The sequence below is a fragment of the Anguilla rostrata genome, chromosome 5, assembly GCF_018555375.3.
Source record: "Anguilla rostrata isolate EN2019 chromosome 5, ASM1855537v3, whole genome shotgun sequence".
In the NCBI taxonomy this organism is placed as follows: Eukaryota; Metazoa; Chordata; class Actinopteri; order Anguilliformes; family Anguillidae; genus Anguilla; species Anguilla rostrata.
In genome coordinates this window covers 31,274,929-31,292,060 of record NC_057937.1, presented here as the reverse complement: position 1 = coordinate 31,292,060, position 17,132 = coordinate 31,274,929, and the positions used below count along the sequence as shown (strand labels likewise).

At 41.1% G+C, this 17,132-nt stretch overlaps 1 protein-coding gene across 3 annotated transcripts in view; it reads right to left on the bottom strand.

Moving 5' to 3' along the window:
- Positions 1-5,058: 5,058 nt before the first annotated feature.
- The window catches only part of lgr4 (leucine-rich repeat containing G protein-coupled receptor 4), a 79,066-nt gene continuing 66,992 nt past the window's right edge, over positions 5,059-17,132 (bottom strand). For all 3 annotated transcript variants that reach the window (XM_064335788.1, XM_064335789.1, XM_064335790.1), the window contains exons 13-18: positions 15,617-15,688; positions 13,348-13,419; positions 12,685-12,810; positions 12,101-12,213; positions 10,996-11,052; positions 5,059-10,817 (exon numbers count right to left, since the gene is read on the bottom strand). In XM_064335788.1, the coding sequence (XP_064191858.1) occupies positions 9,511-10,817; positions 10,996-11,052; positions 12,101-12,213; positions 12,685-12,810; positions 13,348-13,419; positions 15,617-15,688 (1,747 nt within the window). In that variant the 3' untranslated portion in view covers positions 5,059-9,510. The remainder of the gene's footprint in view (positions 10,818-10,995; positions 11,053-12,100; positions 12,214-12,684; positions 12,811-13,347; positions 13,420-15,616; positions 15,689-17,132) is intronic.

Below are 17,132 nucleotides of genomic sequence, written 5' to 3'. Positions count from 1 at the left end.
TAAGAGGCAATTTCAAAATAATAGCTAATACACAGATTTCTTTCAGCTTTTATGTACTATATTAGATTTTCAGTGGGTTAAAAGTTTACATACACTTTGTTAGTATTTGGTGGCATTGTCTTGATTAACTTGAATCAAACGCTTGGCGTAGCCTTCCACAAGCTTCTCACAATACTTTTCCAGAATTTTTGCCCATTCCTCCTGACAGAACTGGCGTAACTCAGTCAGGTTTGTGGGCCTCCTTGCTCGGACACACTTCTTCAGTACAGTCCACAGATTTTCTGAGATTCAGGTCAGGGCTTTGTGATGACTACTCCAATACTTTCACTTTGTTGTCTTTAAGCAATTTTGTTACAACTTTGGAGGTATGCTTAGGATCATTGTCCTGCTGGAAGACCCTGTTGCGATCAAGTTTGAATTTTCTAGTTGAAGTCTTGAGGTGTTGCTTCAGCATTTATAGATAATCCTCCTTCCTCATGATGCCGTCTATTTTCTGAAGTGCATCAGTCCCTTTTCCAGAAAAATGTTCTCACAACATGATGCTGCCACCTCCATGCTTCATAGTTGGGATGGTGTTCTTCGGATTTAAAGCCTCACCCTTTTTCCTCCATACATAGTGCTGATCATTATGGCCAAAAAGTTAAATTTTTGTTTAATCTGACCAGAGAATACTCTTCCAAAAGGCTAGGTCTTCATCCTGGTGACCACCTGCAAACTTCATACTGGCTTTTTTATGCCAGTCTTGGAGTAGGGGCTTCTTCCTTGCGCGACAGCCTTTCAGGACATGGCGATGTAGGATTATCTTATGGTGGATGTAGATACTTTGGTACCTGATGCCTCCAACTCCTTCACCAGTTCCTTTGTTGTTGTCTTGGTGTTCAGTTGAACCTTTCGGACCAAAGTTCGTTCAGCCCTGGGAGGTCATTTGTGCCTCCTTCCAGAACAATTCGGTGTCTGTGTGGTCCCAAGATTTTTATATTTGCATAGAATTGTTTGTACAGATGCTCGTGGTACGTTCAGTTGTTTGGAAATTGCTCCTAAGTCGAACTGGACTTATGGAGTTCCTCAATTTTTTGTTCTGATGTCTTGGTTGACTTGCTTGGATTTTCCCATGGTATCAAGGGCAAAAAGGCAGTGGTTCTAAAGGTAGACCCATAAATACAGCCACAGGTGCCAATGAACTCCCAATGAACTCCTAATTATGACAATTAGCCAATCAGAAGCTTCTAAAAAGTCATCACATCAATTTCTGGAATCTTGCAGACTGTTTAAAGAGACAGTCAACTTGATGTATGTGAACTTTTGACCCACTGGAATTATGATATAGTTAATTAAAGCTGAAATAAATCTGTCTGTAATCGATTGTTTTAAAATGACCTCTGATGTGAACAAAGTAGCTGCCCTAATTGAAATGTATGGTAGCATGAATTGTGTGGAGTTGTGAAAAACTGAGTTTGAATATCTTTATCCTAGGTGTATGTAATCTATTGGATTCAATTCTACCTTGTAGTCAGCTGTTTGAGTCATGAATAGGGTTGGGTACTGAAACCCGGTAGCACTATGGCATCAGTTCCCATATGATCGTTACCTGCTGGACCGAATTGCAACGCAGAATTCGGTGCCGTCTTCACTATCATTACACTTGCTCTGTCGACTCTCAATGTCAATGGCAGCAGGTAATATTAGTAAGCTAGCTAACGTTAAAATTTAAATGCCAAAGGCCAAATGTCTAAAGTGTGGCTGTACCTTTACCCAAAGGATTCAACTGGACTTGCAATAAAAAACATGTTTTTAATGTCTTTGTTTGCCCTTTACTGCTACCAGTTCAGGGCAGGCACCATTTAGGCATCTTATCCATTATGCCCGTGTATCCAAGTATCCTGCAATTGGCTACTTTGATCAGGTGTTAGTATTGCCAGAAGATAAATGTCCAAATGGGAGAATTATTGACTGTGGGACTGGAGCATTTCTGATGAATAAATCAGCAGGAAAAAATTAAATAACCCAACGTCAGGGCTTTATTGTGCTGGACATATTTAGTTTTATTTACATTCTGTGTGTCTACATGATGTAAGAAGGTACAGAAGTTAATGTTCCTGAGAGTCTGTGGTCATTGTAGTTATTTCTGTAGGAATCCCTAAAAAGTGCCAAACTCTCTGTGCTGTATACAGTAGGTATAGGGTATGCCGCCCCACCAATCCGTGGCAGAATGACATACCTGACATCCCAATCATTTCCATCAAGATTGTGGGACCTTGCCTCTTCTTACATTTGTCATTTCAAATCCATTAAATTGGGGCATTTTGTTGACTTTATAATTTATCTCCCTTATTATTCACTATTGGCTCCGGATTACATGTTGTGTGAAATACAGCAATACAAAGCTTTGTACAGTATACAAAGCTGTGGCAGTTGTCAATGATCACTGCTGATAGCCCTTGATGGAGAGCAGGCTGATGTTAGCATTAGGGCTGATCAATTTAATTTCCTGGCTTTTGGGAATTAGAGTATATGGGGTGACAATGGTATATCCCTTTAAAATATCACTTGCAAGCATTTTCTAATTGACACTCACTTGTCCTCAACTAACTATGGTCAGTATAAGCCTAGATAAATACAGTAAGAGATGAACACTGCCTGGTCACACTCAAATCTGCTAGGAATTTATATATTTTCATTATTTATATTACCACTATTGGACAATTTAGTAGTAGACAATGTAAATGCAGTAGTTGCTTAAAAGGAACATAGGACAATCTAACGCACTGATTCAAGGATTCTGATTGTAAAAGCATGCTTCATGATGGTCAGTTGTGTTTTCTTTACAGAAGTGAAACTCCACAGCAGTCTTGGAAGTCCTGTAATATTGTTACTCTGTATGACAAAAAGTGTGCATGGCAGACCATGGAGACGGAACCAAACAATTGCTTATGAAAGCATTAATGCAAAATAGATGAATGTAGCAAAAGAGCATGTTGCCTGTATTTAGTAATCAGCAGTGAAATGTACTTCATATTCACATCTGAAAATAAATAAAAATATTAACTTCAAACAATTTTATTATTAAATTCATTTTTGGTGGATTTGAACAGGAATAAACTTGTTACAATTTCACATCCACATATACAGATCAGAAGGGAGCAATGCTCAAAATAAACAAACAAAAGTGATTTTGCAGGCTTAGAGGATTCAATCCATTTGCAATACTTAATCTTTTATATCTGGCCCACACATAACTAGAAATGAGATATTGTACAATATCATATCTGTGTCATGTGTATTTTTGATGCCTAAAATGTAATCTATAATCTGGCTTTATGATGAAAATGTTCATCTTTGTAATACTTAGTATTTTGTAGTACTTAGTGTAGTATATAGTAATTTTGCATGTCTGTTTACAAAGAATGTGCGTCAAGCCAACAGGGGTGGCACATATTGATATTGAATTTTCAGTGGAGGAAGCCGGTTATGCAGGTCATCCTCTTAACACATGAGGGAGACACAGCTCAATAAACCAGTCTAGTTTTAGAAAACTGGGTGAAATAAGGTTAAGCACACAGAGTTCCAGAAGGATTAAAAGCCAGCACACTATTTTCACATTATTATAAAAACATACATGACTTCATTTTAAGGAGTATAAAGAAGTAAAACATTCATCATAATTTTAACAATATTCTTGCACATGAACCTTAATATTAAAAATCTGAAAAATAATATGAAAAAATAAAGCCATCATGATAATGGGCTTGATCAATGAGGACAGCTGGCTTGCTCCTTGCAGCCTAGGTGTACCCTGAGATTACACAGCCTCCAACACTCACTTAAAGCAGACTCACTCCCAGTCCTCATCAAACGATCCCCACTAATAACGATCATCACACAGACCAATTGCACAAGCTACTGAAATCCGCTGTATGAACTATAGTCAAGAGAGCTGGAGAAGATTCAAACCCTATCCTTAAAATCGGCGCACCCAATGCATGCAAACACCTCTGCAATACCCAGGATGCAATAGTTAACCCTCAGCCCCCCAGGCTCTCTCATCTACAGAGTGGAGCTTGTTTGTGCAGAATCTGCCTGATGCCAGTTCTGCGACACCTGTCTGGATATTTATGGTAGTCTTAAAGTGTTGGCAAGTGATAAGCAACATATCACATGATTTCTGATAAAGCAGTTAAGAATTTAGATTATGCACGGTTTAGGAGAGGAAATATTTTGCTCCAGGCACTATATGATAAATTACCTTATAAATCTGTCAAGTGAGATTTCAAAACTCCACTCAGATTATTGTTGATCATCCACCCCCACACCTATTCAAGATGTGAGAGGAAAAACTAATGTATCAGGTTATTTTATTATGATACCTAACCTTTATTGCGTAACTTTCTCAATTTATCTCTTTGTACATGCTGGTTTATTAACATTTCAAATGAAATAATTGTCAGAGTGCACTTGCATGTAATTCCACTGCTTCTAGTGTACCAATGTTCCAATGTAACTAGAATTACAGCACAGAAGCAGTGGCTATGACTTCAACCAGGGATGTGTGCTAAATGTTTTCCAGATTAGTCTCTTTATGGATCGATATTATCTCCTTTGTCTCCTTTGCTGAGTTTCACTAAATGAAATAAATGGGCAGTGGTCTTCTGGCTCTGTGAAAATGGAGAGATCTGAGGCCAGGTAGAGAAACTGGGATTATTTTTTGGAAACAGAGACATATCTGAAAGTAGCTAGTGAGGAAATGCATAATCTAGTTTTGTGATTTGGTATTTGCAATGAGCCATTTTTAAAAAAAAAGTTAAACCTTTTCTAAATGTTCTCAGATTTCCACCACACATCTGTTGACAAGGCACACAAATGTATTTTACTCAGGACAACTCATGTATTTAGAGTATGAGAACATGTGGTTGCTGAGGTCGACCAATGTTTGGTTGCAGCAAGAGTCCTGACCGAACCTGCTCTGCACATTTCATGTGTGTCGCTCATTTCTGGAATCCCCTATAAACCCTGTAAAAATATATGTCTCGTGCTTTTTATTAAGCAGACAGACTCCATGAATAATTCTTAAAGCAATTGTTTATATAAGGGTTTGGTTTACAAAAATTACAGTATACAGTACATAAATTCCTCCCACAATTGGTATAAACTAGATGCGTGAATTTAATTCTGTGACAATGTACAACCAGACTTATTTACAAAGCAAGCAAAAAAAGCAAGAACAAAACAAAACAAAACAGAAACATTTCATTTAAAACCACAATTTCTCACATATCACTACTGGTAGCCACTACAGTTAAAGAGGTAGCTTCCATGGTTGGATAAATCATCCATTTATCGATTAATTATACACTGTCAAACAATTTACAATGCACAAACAGACACATTTAAGGATTTTTTTCTCCAGCACGTTATGCAACTCACACATATAGCAGTGTTTAGTGGAACAGAAATTGGCTTGACTATAAACCAAAAGTCTATGTCAAAATTCTTTTTTTCAAGGAATGGTGATATGAGACTGACATACGATCAATTATATTAGATTCTAAAATGATTAAGGAAGAGCTAAACTGATTACCTGGTCGAACTGGTCATTTACAGGCACAACACCCTGCAATAGCCCCATATCCATTAAAATAGTCTAAATACAGACTTCCCAAAAACCCAATTCATATTGTGCATTAATTGCTAGAGTAGCAAGGTTTGAGCTTAGAAAAAGATGCAGTTATATTTGATCCACGCTGTCTGTACAGTATGTTGCATGGTTCATTTGACAGACCCTGGAGTCATACAAAAGACCAGGGCTGCTGGCAGTATTGTCCAATTCTACCACACCTATAAAATATCAACATGGAAAAGGTGCATCACAGACTCAAATAAAATGGCAATTTTTTAATCTAAATGTCACTGGACTGAAATCCCTGATAGGCAGATAAACACACCAATCCACATCCCCAGATTGCAGAGCTCTATGGAGTCTTATGTGTATTCTCCTTTAACTGTATGTAGAGAGCACAAGCAAAACAGATCCGCTTGCACTGAAACCTGTATGCAAACATGGGCACCAGAGAATTAATCCGTGTCCCTGTATGTTTTTTTTTTTTTTTTACCACCCATGCAATACTATGAGACTTAACTACGCTGCCCTGAATAATCAGTATCAGTAATCTAAGTGAAGTGAGAAACAGGATAGTTTTGAGGCCACTCAAACTATACGGTAATATAGATGGAGTATCTGTTACCTTTGTGATTGAAAACAGCTGAATTTATATTTTTCTGGACAAGCCACCCATACTGCTGCAACTGGAGGAACAACCAGTTTAGTAGTTCAGGAAAGAACCAAATGAGGGCCAAATGTGTGGAGCCACACGCACCAAAGTCCTTTGTTTTGCATCAGAAAAAGAACAGCTTGCTTTGAATTGCGGCAATGAGTTCTGTGGCCTTGCTATTAGCGCCTGACGCATGACTCTACTGAGGCCAGTTCGGCAACAGATCAAAATGAAGATCTGTGCATTCGAAAAGTTAACACGACTCAATGTTTGGCGTATTCCTCGCTTCATTTTTACTGTAAGAATGGTTTAGTCATAGCCCACTGATTAACCTGTGTCCTCACGAGGCTGTTTCATTTAAACAGGAACTCTTTTCTTGATGGATCATTGCATCATGGACTGACTGAATCACCAATACCTGAATAGACCCTGTTCACACAAAACAAAATAAATACAAGTAAAAGGAAGGGGAAAGGGGCAAAAACTGATTGTCTACAAAATACACAATGAACAGTTTCATGACACTTTGGTGGAGAGTTCTTAACAAATGTACCCTAACAGCAGGCTTCTGTCACATGAAAGGAGGAAGCCTTTAACTTTTCTTGAAAAAGATTAGGAACTGAAACAACATAACTGAGCACTATAGGAATGGATTTGACAGGATGTTCACCTGCTAAACCTTTCATGAAATCATTTTGTGAGGGGAAAAATAAATCTGAGAAAAGTTGTCTTCACTATCCTAGACTTTCCTGCAGGCAAAATGTTCAGCAAATTAGCTCATCAGTGCTAAAACACACAGTTCTGAGTGCTGATGTTTTAAAAATTGAAAAACACGTCCAGGCATCCCTGATATAAGATGTGATATATCACTAGGCTCCCAAATACGAGTTTTAAGCCTGTTCCTCATGCTAGTGTTACTGTCATTTTTATTATCGCTAGGCCTTCAAGCCATTAACTAGAAGGCATTCTCTTGCTGGTACTGGTATTATAACATTCTTTGATAGCATTTCATTGATTGTCATAAAAACCCATTAAGCAGGGTCTGTCAGGACAAGAAAAAGAAAAGAATGCTAATGCACAAAAATTCTAACTTGTCATGGCCAAACATTATAGGGCTGAACAGAGCAGAAAACAAATAGTAACAAGTTCCTATGTCAATAATTATGTTACCCCCTCACCACAATATTTAGCATTATTTATTAATTTTATGCTAAGTTGTATTTCTCCAAGACAAAACATTTTTGGCCCTCGATGTTCGGTGTGTCATCTTTAAGGGTTCTGACCTATTGGCACGTGCACGCACGCAGGCACACACACACACAAATAGTCTTTGTGGGTTACAACTATGCAATACAATGCTAGTAATCACCACAAATGATGTGTTAAACAGTCAACATATCCTCGGTCATTCATTATTTAGATTTAGACTTCAAAAGTGAGAACCCCCAGTGGCTGACTGACATTCTCATGTACGCTACCCTGTACCCTTAGCAACTCATTCATTTCACTGACTGTTCAGTCTCATCTGACTCACATCTTTAAATTGGCCTGCAGTCTTTGGAATTACCTTGCGAAATACCTATTGTCATATTAGATACGTCAATTTGCTGTTGTCAAAATTTATATTTCAATTTTATAGCTCACTGGTGAGCATTCTTTTTATGCTGGGCCCTTGAACACAACAAACCTAATTTTTTAAATAACATTAAAAATGTTAGGTCGCCACCCACAAGTATTTTATATCTTTGACAAAGAGACAAAAATAGTATAAAAGACAGCGGGGGCACAACACAAACTTCCATCAGCACAAAATGGCACTGTCTTTAGCAAAGTAATGGTGACAAGATGATATTTAGATAACTAGCTGTATACAGAATGTGAAAACATTCAAGACTACCTGAGTAGACAGAAGTTGCCAGTTGCAGACCATCACAACAATCAAATACACAAAGCTTTTCTCAGTAGGGAATCAATAAAATGATTTACCATTTACTTTCCGTTTTTGCCTATTTTCACACCAAAAGGCACACACTTGTTTTTCAACATTGTTTTTCAAACTTATTTCACAGTAAAATATCACTTTAATAAAATCATCTTTCTGCCTGGTTTCCCTCGGTTTTGCAGCACCTATATTGGGGATGTGAACCCAAATATGCAGCTGGGCAACTAATTGTAAAGCAAAACCCATCAAATGGCTGCAATGCCAAACACAATTAGCAAATGTTATACACACATATGCACACTTCTTTTGAATCTAATGTTATAATCTTGATTTTTTTAATATACCACGTAAAGGTGGAAATATTCTAATATGAGGAGAGTGAGATCCTACTCTCAAAGTTACAGCAACAATGGGTCCCACAGTTTGAACATGGGTAAAGAACCTTAAATTTAAATTCTTTTAAAAATTTCCATAAAACTGAACAAAACATACATGTCAACATAGTATACATCCACATGAAGTTCAATGGAAGCCGTAAACTCTGGAAAGTTTCTAGTTTACAAACGTTGGTGTCCATATTGCAAATGGTGAAGATATGCCAGTCTCCTCCTTGTGCACACTGATGAACTTAAAACAGTACAATCTGTCTAACGATGACACTTTATAGTGTAGTACCTCAGTTCTATATACGACTGTACATTTAAAGGCGTGTAGCTGCAAGTGATTGTATCTGCAAAGTAGAATGATGGCTATCAATGACAAACGATTACAGCCAGAAACTGTATCAGCAGAACAGACAAAACAGTTATCATTTTGACACTTGAAGTACTGCAGGCTCCTCTATGTTGAGACGCTTGAATTCCTGCTTTCATTTGAACGGTGACTAGGTGAGTTAAAGGAGACATTCTGATCATTTATTCCCTCTGCTAAACCAGGCACCACTGGTACTGTATTTTTTTTTTTTTTTTCCTTTTTACAGTGAACTTGGTATAATTATGCTGAAGCATTCACAAAAGCAAACAAAGAAGTATTGGAGAAAAAAAAGATTCATGGCTCAAAAAAGTTTAATGTATTGCCAGATTCCCTTCTTGATAGGTGAGTCTCTAGTCACACAGTGATAAGAAAAGTGCTTCCTGAATGGATTTTGGTACAGGTAACCTGTACACGTTTCATAGTGATTCGCTCTTAGTTCATTTCGCGAGCGCACAAACCTGCGAGCGCACAAACCTGCGAGCGCACAAACCCACAAGCACGCACACGCACGCACGCACACAAACACACACCAAACCTTTCGCAGCTCTGTTAGTCTCTGATACGGGGGATATTGTAGGAGTAGTGGACCAGGGGGAAGCCACGGCTCTGATAGAAGCAGGCCCGGCCGCAGGCCTGCACCTGGTCGGAGCTGTCGGATATGAAGGAGTCCCCCTCGTCGGCGTACTCGGACTGGGCGGAGGGGGTGGCGCAGTCCGACCAGTACCCCTCCGGCCGCTGGCAGGGCGCCGCCAGGGCGGGGCAGCTGTGCCACTTCACCAAGTGTCTGCAGGCCGAGGGCTTGGCCAGCAGCACCGACTCGCAGCAGCTGCACAGGGCCAGGTCGCCCTGGAGCTGGGAGTACGCCCCGCAGTCATAGGGCAGCTCGCGGACGGCCCTCCCCTGTTGGGCGGCCCCGCCCCCTGGCCCCGGCCCCGCCCCCAGCCCCGCCTCCGCCCCCCTCCCACCGCACCCGAGGCGCCGCAGCCGGCGCCAGTCCTCCCTGAAGTGCGGGTTGAAGAAGACGTAGAGGACGGGGTTGAGGCAGGCCGGCAGGGGGAAGAAGATGAGCGTGACCGACTTCATGATCTCGGGGCTGTTGGCCACGCCGGTGAAGACGGGCGCGAAGGAGAACGCCGCCACGGGGCAGAAGAAGATGCAGTTGGTGAAGATGAGCCAGGCCACGTGGCGGACCATGCCGGCCTGGAAGGGCTCGGTCAGGTCGGCCTTGCCCACGCTGCAGTAGAGGTGCGTGTAGACCACCACCATCAGCAGGTAGGCCAGGGAGTTGAGGAGCACCAGGGCGACGGTGAAGCCCAGCGAAGGGGTCTCCCCAGTGGAGAAGGGCAGGCAGAGCGGGGAGGAGGAGAACTCACCCACGTGGAAGAGGGGCAAGCAGGCCGCCGCCGCGGCCAGGACGGCCAGCAGGGCGGCGGCCGCCCCGAAGCGCCCACGCCCACCCCGCCCGCCCCGCTCCGACTTCCCCAGCAGCTCGCGCACCGTCACGCTCCTCTCCGCCGCCGCCAGCGTCAGGAACAGGATGGACGACTCCGACGAGAAGACGGCCAGGAAGCCCGTGGCCCGGCAGCCCGGCCCGGTCTCCCACAGCACCCCGAACTCAGAGAAGGCGCCCCAGGTGACCCCATCCAAGGCGCTCAGCAGGCCCACGTACACGCCCATCAGCAGGTTGGACGCGGCCAGTAGCCCCACCAGCAGCTTGGCGGGAGACATCACCCGCCCGGGGGAAAACGTGGCCGCCAGCACCGCCGAGTTGAAGACCAGCGCCACCAGGCAAATGAACCACACTGTCAGGCGGATCATCCAGCTGCCCAGCAGATGCTCACAAGGCTTGAAGGCTCCTGCACGAAATAACATCACGGGTCATTTATCGAGTGACGCCACGTTAGCAAGCAAGCTTCTGTTCCTGACTCTAGATTAATCAACATTTTAAAAATTTCCCATGATTCCCAGCACTTCATTCACAACATAAGTAGAAATTGGCAAGGGCAATGAGAGGGGAAATGCAGAATCGCATACCTGGAGAAGGAGAGCAGTGCATGTTCAGATGGACTCTCTCATTCTCTTCTTCTCCGACTACAACACAAACAACATTTAACATGCAAACTGTGTACAACTGATATGCATAAACAATCCGCTGGTCCATATTCATCTGAATTTAGGGGACCGTGATCTGTGATTAAACTTTGTGGGTTGGTGTAGTGCACGTGTATCTTTGAAAGCTCTGGTGGGAAACACAGCTATAAAAGCCCGGAAAGAAAATATGCAGATAAAAGCATATGGACCACCCGTATGCTTTATCCTGGCTGGCCACAACTGCAGGAAAGCTGTGCACGTTTTTACCCCCTGGGGGTAATGGATGGAGGTTGGATTTGTATGAGGTCACACAGTCAACCCTCAGGCCAATAGTCTGACGGCCATAATGTCTGGCAGCAAGGAATGTTCCGAGGACCAGCATACACACCAACAGATATTTGGTTGATAAAATCCCCCTTTAAAAGCTCAAAGAGAACTTGGACTGACATGGAGAATAGGTTAATAGTAAAACTAGCCATATTCTGATTTGTGGTAGTTTTGTAGTCCTGGTAAATTACAACTGTTACATTCTTGCAATACTTGTTCTTCAGTAAAAACTTCTGGGCACAGTTTTATTTTTACCTGTTCAAATGGTATTTATGAGACTGATTTTTTAACAAACAAGCGTAAATCCGCAATAGCTGCGACCGCACACGCGCATGCATCCATGTGTGCGTGCATCCACACACACACCCTCACACAAACATGTGACCTCTTCTTTGGCTCATGACCAACCATTCCACAAAATCAATTCCGTGAATTCATTCTGGAGTTATGCGCCTTTTTGTGGCCACGCCCATCGCCACGCCCCCCTCGGTCAATCTGAAAGTTACTCAGCTCTACCTTTGGTCATGAACAACCTCCACGCCAAATTTCAGCCTCCTGGGGCGAAAACTGTGGCCGCTACGGGGTGGGACACTTTTGTGGACCAATCGAGCGACCAACAGGCAGAGCTATACAGCTGCGGTCTCAGCTAACAACTAACTACTAATACATACAACATGATGACTTATGACAAGAGAGAAGGAATGGCAACTTTTCTTCTTACCTGTAGCTTGGGTGCTCATGTCTTTTTTTCTGTCATACTCATCAGATGAACTCCCAATGATGTCACATCCAACGAAAGCGCAGCATTGGTAGGCATAGGGGACAGATATTGACCTACCGAACCAAAGGGAAGACCAAATGACATCAGTGCTGCTGTAACAGTGGGACTGAAGACGAATGGGGACTTAATCTACCCAGAATTATGAGACACTAACGCTACAGCAGGCTTCCAGCGAAAAGCAAGAAATGTCACATGTTAAGTCTATCCTCTCCGCGCACCAGCTAGCTCAGCGCATCTCATTATAACAAAAACTTAGAATAGCCTTTGCTAGAAAGCTTTGTGGACTGAGCATGAATAATACTTTGTGAATTTTTTATTATGGTTCGCAGGCAGCTGTAAGGCTGCCAGTTGCTTGGCTATACATGCATAGGCATGAAGACTTGCAATTAATATTTTGTACCGTGATACAAATAATTCCTGCTACCAACTGGTACCTCTGGTGGAGAGGTCAGCATCGGGACAGCGTAAAGAATCTGAGAGTTCTAAGTCAACTCAGTTAAATGGCAGACAGCTTTTCCTCTGACCTGAGTTTAGGGAGGTTCTTGGCTGCCAGAGCACCTTTCATCTGCAGGTTTCCTGATAGTTTGAGTTGGCTGAGGGCATTCAGCCCTGCTGTGGGCATGGTGCTCAGAGAGTTCATACTCAGGTCCCTGAAACACACAGAAAAATGTACATGTTTAGGGTATATTTCATAATGCAATTCACTAATATATTTTTCCAGACAAGTTGAACTAATATCTAAGAATAATTAATAATTATATGGCCTCAACCCAGTATAAAATATATATTTAAAAATGTTTTAACACTCCCCCCAATTAATTTCTCACATCATAATGTAATGGGGGGGGGGGGGGGGCAAAACTATGATTGTAGCTTTATTTATTGATATCACTCATTCTCCCACAATGACTGTGAATTCCAATCTTATTGCAATGAAAAATAAACATGCAATGGTAGGTTTTGCTAAATATAGTGATATCTATTAGTTGAAAAACAAAACAGATAAGTAGGGACAGTGTTCTGTGCAGGTTATCCATTGTTACAATGTATTAAATGAGGTACCCAATGCATTTTCAACCTTTTCTTCCATTTTAGGTTAGTCATTTAAGCGCTGTCAATATTTCTGGTCATTTCTCACATACTGGACCAATGGTGACACACGGAACACAGGGGAGGAATCTACTCACAGGTTTGTCAGAGCCGTCAGAGAAAAAAATGAATCTTTGTGAATCGATGTGATCTCATTTCGACTCAGGTCTCTATGGAAAGAAACAGAGTAGGCCAGCTCATGTATTAGGAAGTAAGAAATGTTCTTTCTAAAACTGCCTGCATCCACTACAGTCCAAATAGTCACACTGTATTGATTGGAAGCATGCCCATTCTCTGCTGTTTATTTATCCTTCTTTGCTCAGGAGAACAGTCCTGCTGAGACTGACATTTGTTTTTCAAAAGGCCCAGAAAAATAGAGCATATATAAACACAAATATACAGGAATATACAAGGTAGACAACATAAAGAAATATAATCAAACCGTGACATGAAAATAAATAACAGTTTCTTTACGTGACAAGTGTTGGCATTTTTTGTTCCTGCCTAATTTCATTAAAGGACACTTCAAACTAGGAAGTAAATGAATGAAACATTTTATTTATATATAACTTTTCCAGATGCTCACAGTGCTTTACAGCGACGAGTGAGAGGTCACCTCACCCACCACCAATGTGTAGCACCCACCTGGGTGATGCATGGCGGCCATTTTGCGCCAGAACAACTCTCAATTTTTGTCTCAATTATTGCTTTGGTCTCAATGAACATAATGTATTAAGATGGAGGTAATTGATTTCTTAGTATTTCTTTATCAAGGAATGGATGGAAAATAGCCAAAGTGCAGAGCCTTGACTATACAGTGCTGCTGGAAACACAGCAATGTTACAAGGATGTACATATGGACAGATCAATTTTGGCATTTATGTACAATCCAAAAAATATATAAATATAATTTAAAAAATTTTTGCTGGTACTTTCCTTCTCAGTTCTCAAGTAGCACAAACTCTTCCCTCCCAAGTGAAGGAATGTTGCTATAAGAAGCCATGCCAGTCTTTCTATGAGCGTTGTGTGGTCTCAGGTTGCATGCACCATAGGAAATAGTTCAAACAAAAAATATGACTAAATATAATTTCTTGAGAGTAATCGTACAACCTCCGGAGGGAAAACATTGTTGAACAAGCTGCTTTAGAGCTACATTAAGTGTATTTTCCTGCCCTAAACGTCCCCCTACCAGGCACTGTAACACTGTGTGGTTAGAGGACACTTTGTTTAATATCTTATTAAAATATCCTTCAGTACACACAAAAATTTAAATTAAAAACACAAAAACTGAAACAATATCAAGAAACCAACATTGTGTAGCATAATGACACAGTTGTAATAAAACCATGCTTACAAAGTCAGATTTTTAATATCAGATAACTATGATACATAAAGCAAATTGACCTTGTTTTTAGTAGACTTTATCCTGAAATTGCTACAAATTAGCTGTTGTGACTGGCCACCCTCCTCTTGGGGTTCCTAATGATGGCAGTCATAAGGAGTATTGTGAAGTTGCATTTTTGAGGGGGTTTACAACTGATAACAAATGAGCTTATGTCATCAAACCTGCAATCTTAAACCTATAAGTTTGATATCATCTTGTGTAAAGTGTGTGGATAAGTAAAGTATGAATATGTAAGATGAAGAATTATAATTTTACGCTGAATGACGCGACACAAAGTGGTTAATGAATAAAAGCCTTATTCTCATGAGATAATGTAGCGGCCTTGTATCAGAGCCTTAAAGTGGAAAATTTAGCATGAAAGAATTATGCTGGTTCTTTCCTGGAGGCAACATTGTCATGGGGACAGTTTTGGTGTCTATCCCTTTAATGGAATGCACTGCTTCTATACATAGAAACACTAAAAAACTAACTAAAAAAAATATATATTCTAGTAGTGAGAAAACTCTGAAATGGCATTTCTCTAGCAATAATCCCTTTCGGTTTTTTTCTGTGAAGGAAGGGCTCCGTGGTGTATATTCTGGGACACGTCCAAGAAAAAGATGAATAATAATAGAAATGAGGCGGAAAAAAAACTGACAAGCTTAAAATGAGTTGCCAAACTGTCCGGGGATAGGGGCTGTGCCTATTCGTCCATGTGTATACCTGTCCTTTTGCACACTCACCGCTTGCCCCTTAAATAATTGCGTCCGTTTCCTAGTCTAAAACAATTTTGCCTTCCTGCCTGCAGATATTCAGGGATCATGGTTTCCTCTGCAAAGGAGCCCACAAGCATATGTCAGCCTATAAATGATGCTATTCCTTTCTGTGGCGCCCCTCCGCACACGCCTTGTTGGAAACGGCTCAACACAGACATGGCGAAACGAGCGTTTTCGGGGATCTGCGTTTCGCGTGCGATAACTCACAGGATACGCAGGGAGGCCAACCCTTGGAAAGTGTCTCCATGGATTTCCTGGATGCGATTGTGCTGCAGGGATCTGCAGAAAGAGAGGTTGAACAAAAAATTATTACTTCAGGAAAGCACGCCAACAATGCCCTCGGAACCTATCGTTCCAAAAGGTCTCAGGAAGTGATATTGGAATTTTCTTCGTTCACTGTAAACAGACAGCCTCTCCGGGTGCCCTGCCCCAAAGCATGACTCACTGTTTTACCTACTTTCATACAAAAGGGGGTTGAATTGACTAGTCTAATGCACTCAATAATCCACTCACTTTCTCATGATCTCATGATGGATGTGACCTCACCTGATCATTTTTCATATTTTACCAGCATTTGTAATGCCAACTGCACGTATAATGGCAAAGGTCTTTTTACTGAAAACCACTCATAAAATTCAACGCCCTCTTACAATACATTAAATTATACATACAAACAAAAAGCACTTCCAAAATCATATATGAATAATGCCCAAATTTTGAGATTAGTCATGTTAAAATACAGGCAATCTAACTACATTTGTATTAGGGACCTGTTAAATCTGATATAAAATACCAGGGACATGCAATGAGAAGGTAAATAAATTATACTTTTGTCATAACGTTTGCATTATGTCAAAAGATTTAAATACTTAAACTTATTTTTTTTCTCCTGCCTGGGTCACATGAGGTTAATATGCACAAGGCATGATCCACAGCAGAGCAGAAACTAGAAGGAAGGGCCCCACCCAACTGTGGGCTAACCAGGTGAATACTGTTACTTTACACAGCATCTCTCACCTGAAGTCATCTTAATTCTGCTACATCCACAGACAGTGTAAGATCATGTTAGCTACATCTTTCTCTACCACAAGCTTAAATAATTGAGTGTTAATGGAAACTAGCTTATGCCAGGCATCCTGTGATCAAAGACAAATTAAATAACTGGTTCCTTCAAAGCAAAAGATCAGTTCTATAAATTCACAGAAACAGAAAGAGCCTTCCCAATTTAATCTCCATCAGCAGGTCTACAAAAACACCTACTTTATGTCCCTTTTTAGAAAGGACGGCTTAATGGGCCTCTTACCAGCATTTAGAAGGGAACAAATCTGCTTCAGAAGCAGGCACATCTAACCTGAATCTTTCCCAAATGGTTTGTTTTGCAAAAGCTAAGGAGACCCATTGACTGACATATTACAGTTGGTGTCTGCTGCAGCAAAAATCAACTGCAAGAACACAAAAGTCCATTACGTAAGGAAGAAAATTAAGTTTAAAGTTTAAATTGTGTCTTCTCTCAAGGCAATGGATAAGCACACAGCCTGATATTTTGGCAAACCCTTTGTCAAAGGAGTGATGAGCAAAGCAGGGAAAAATGAAAAATTTGAAAGAGAAAAAAGACTATTTCAAACTTTACCCAGCTTTTCAGAATGCGAAGCGGTGACTTCACTAAAGTGGCTTGCCCTGATGTGCATGCTGCACGGTCTCAGAGGTGAAATGAGGCAAAGTA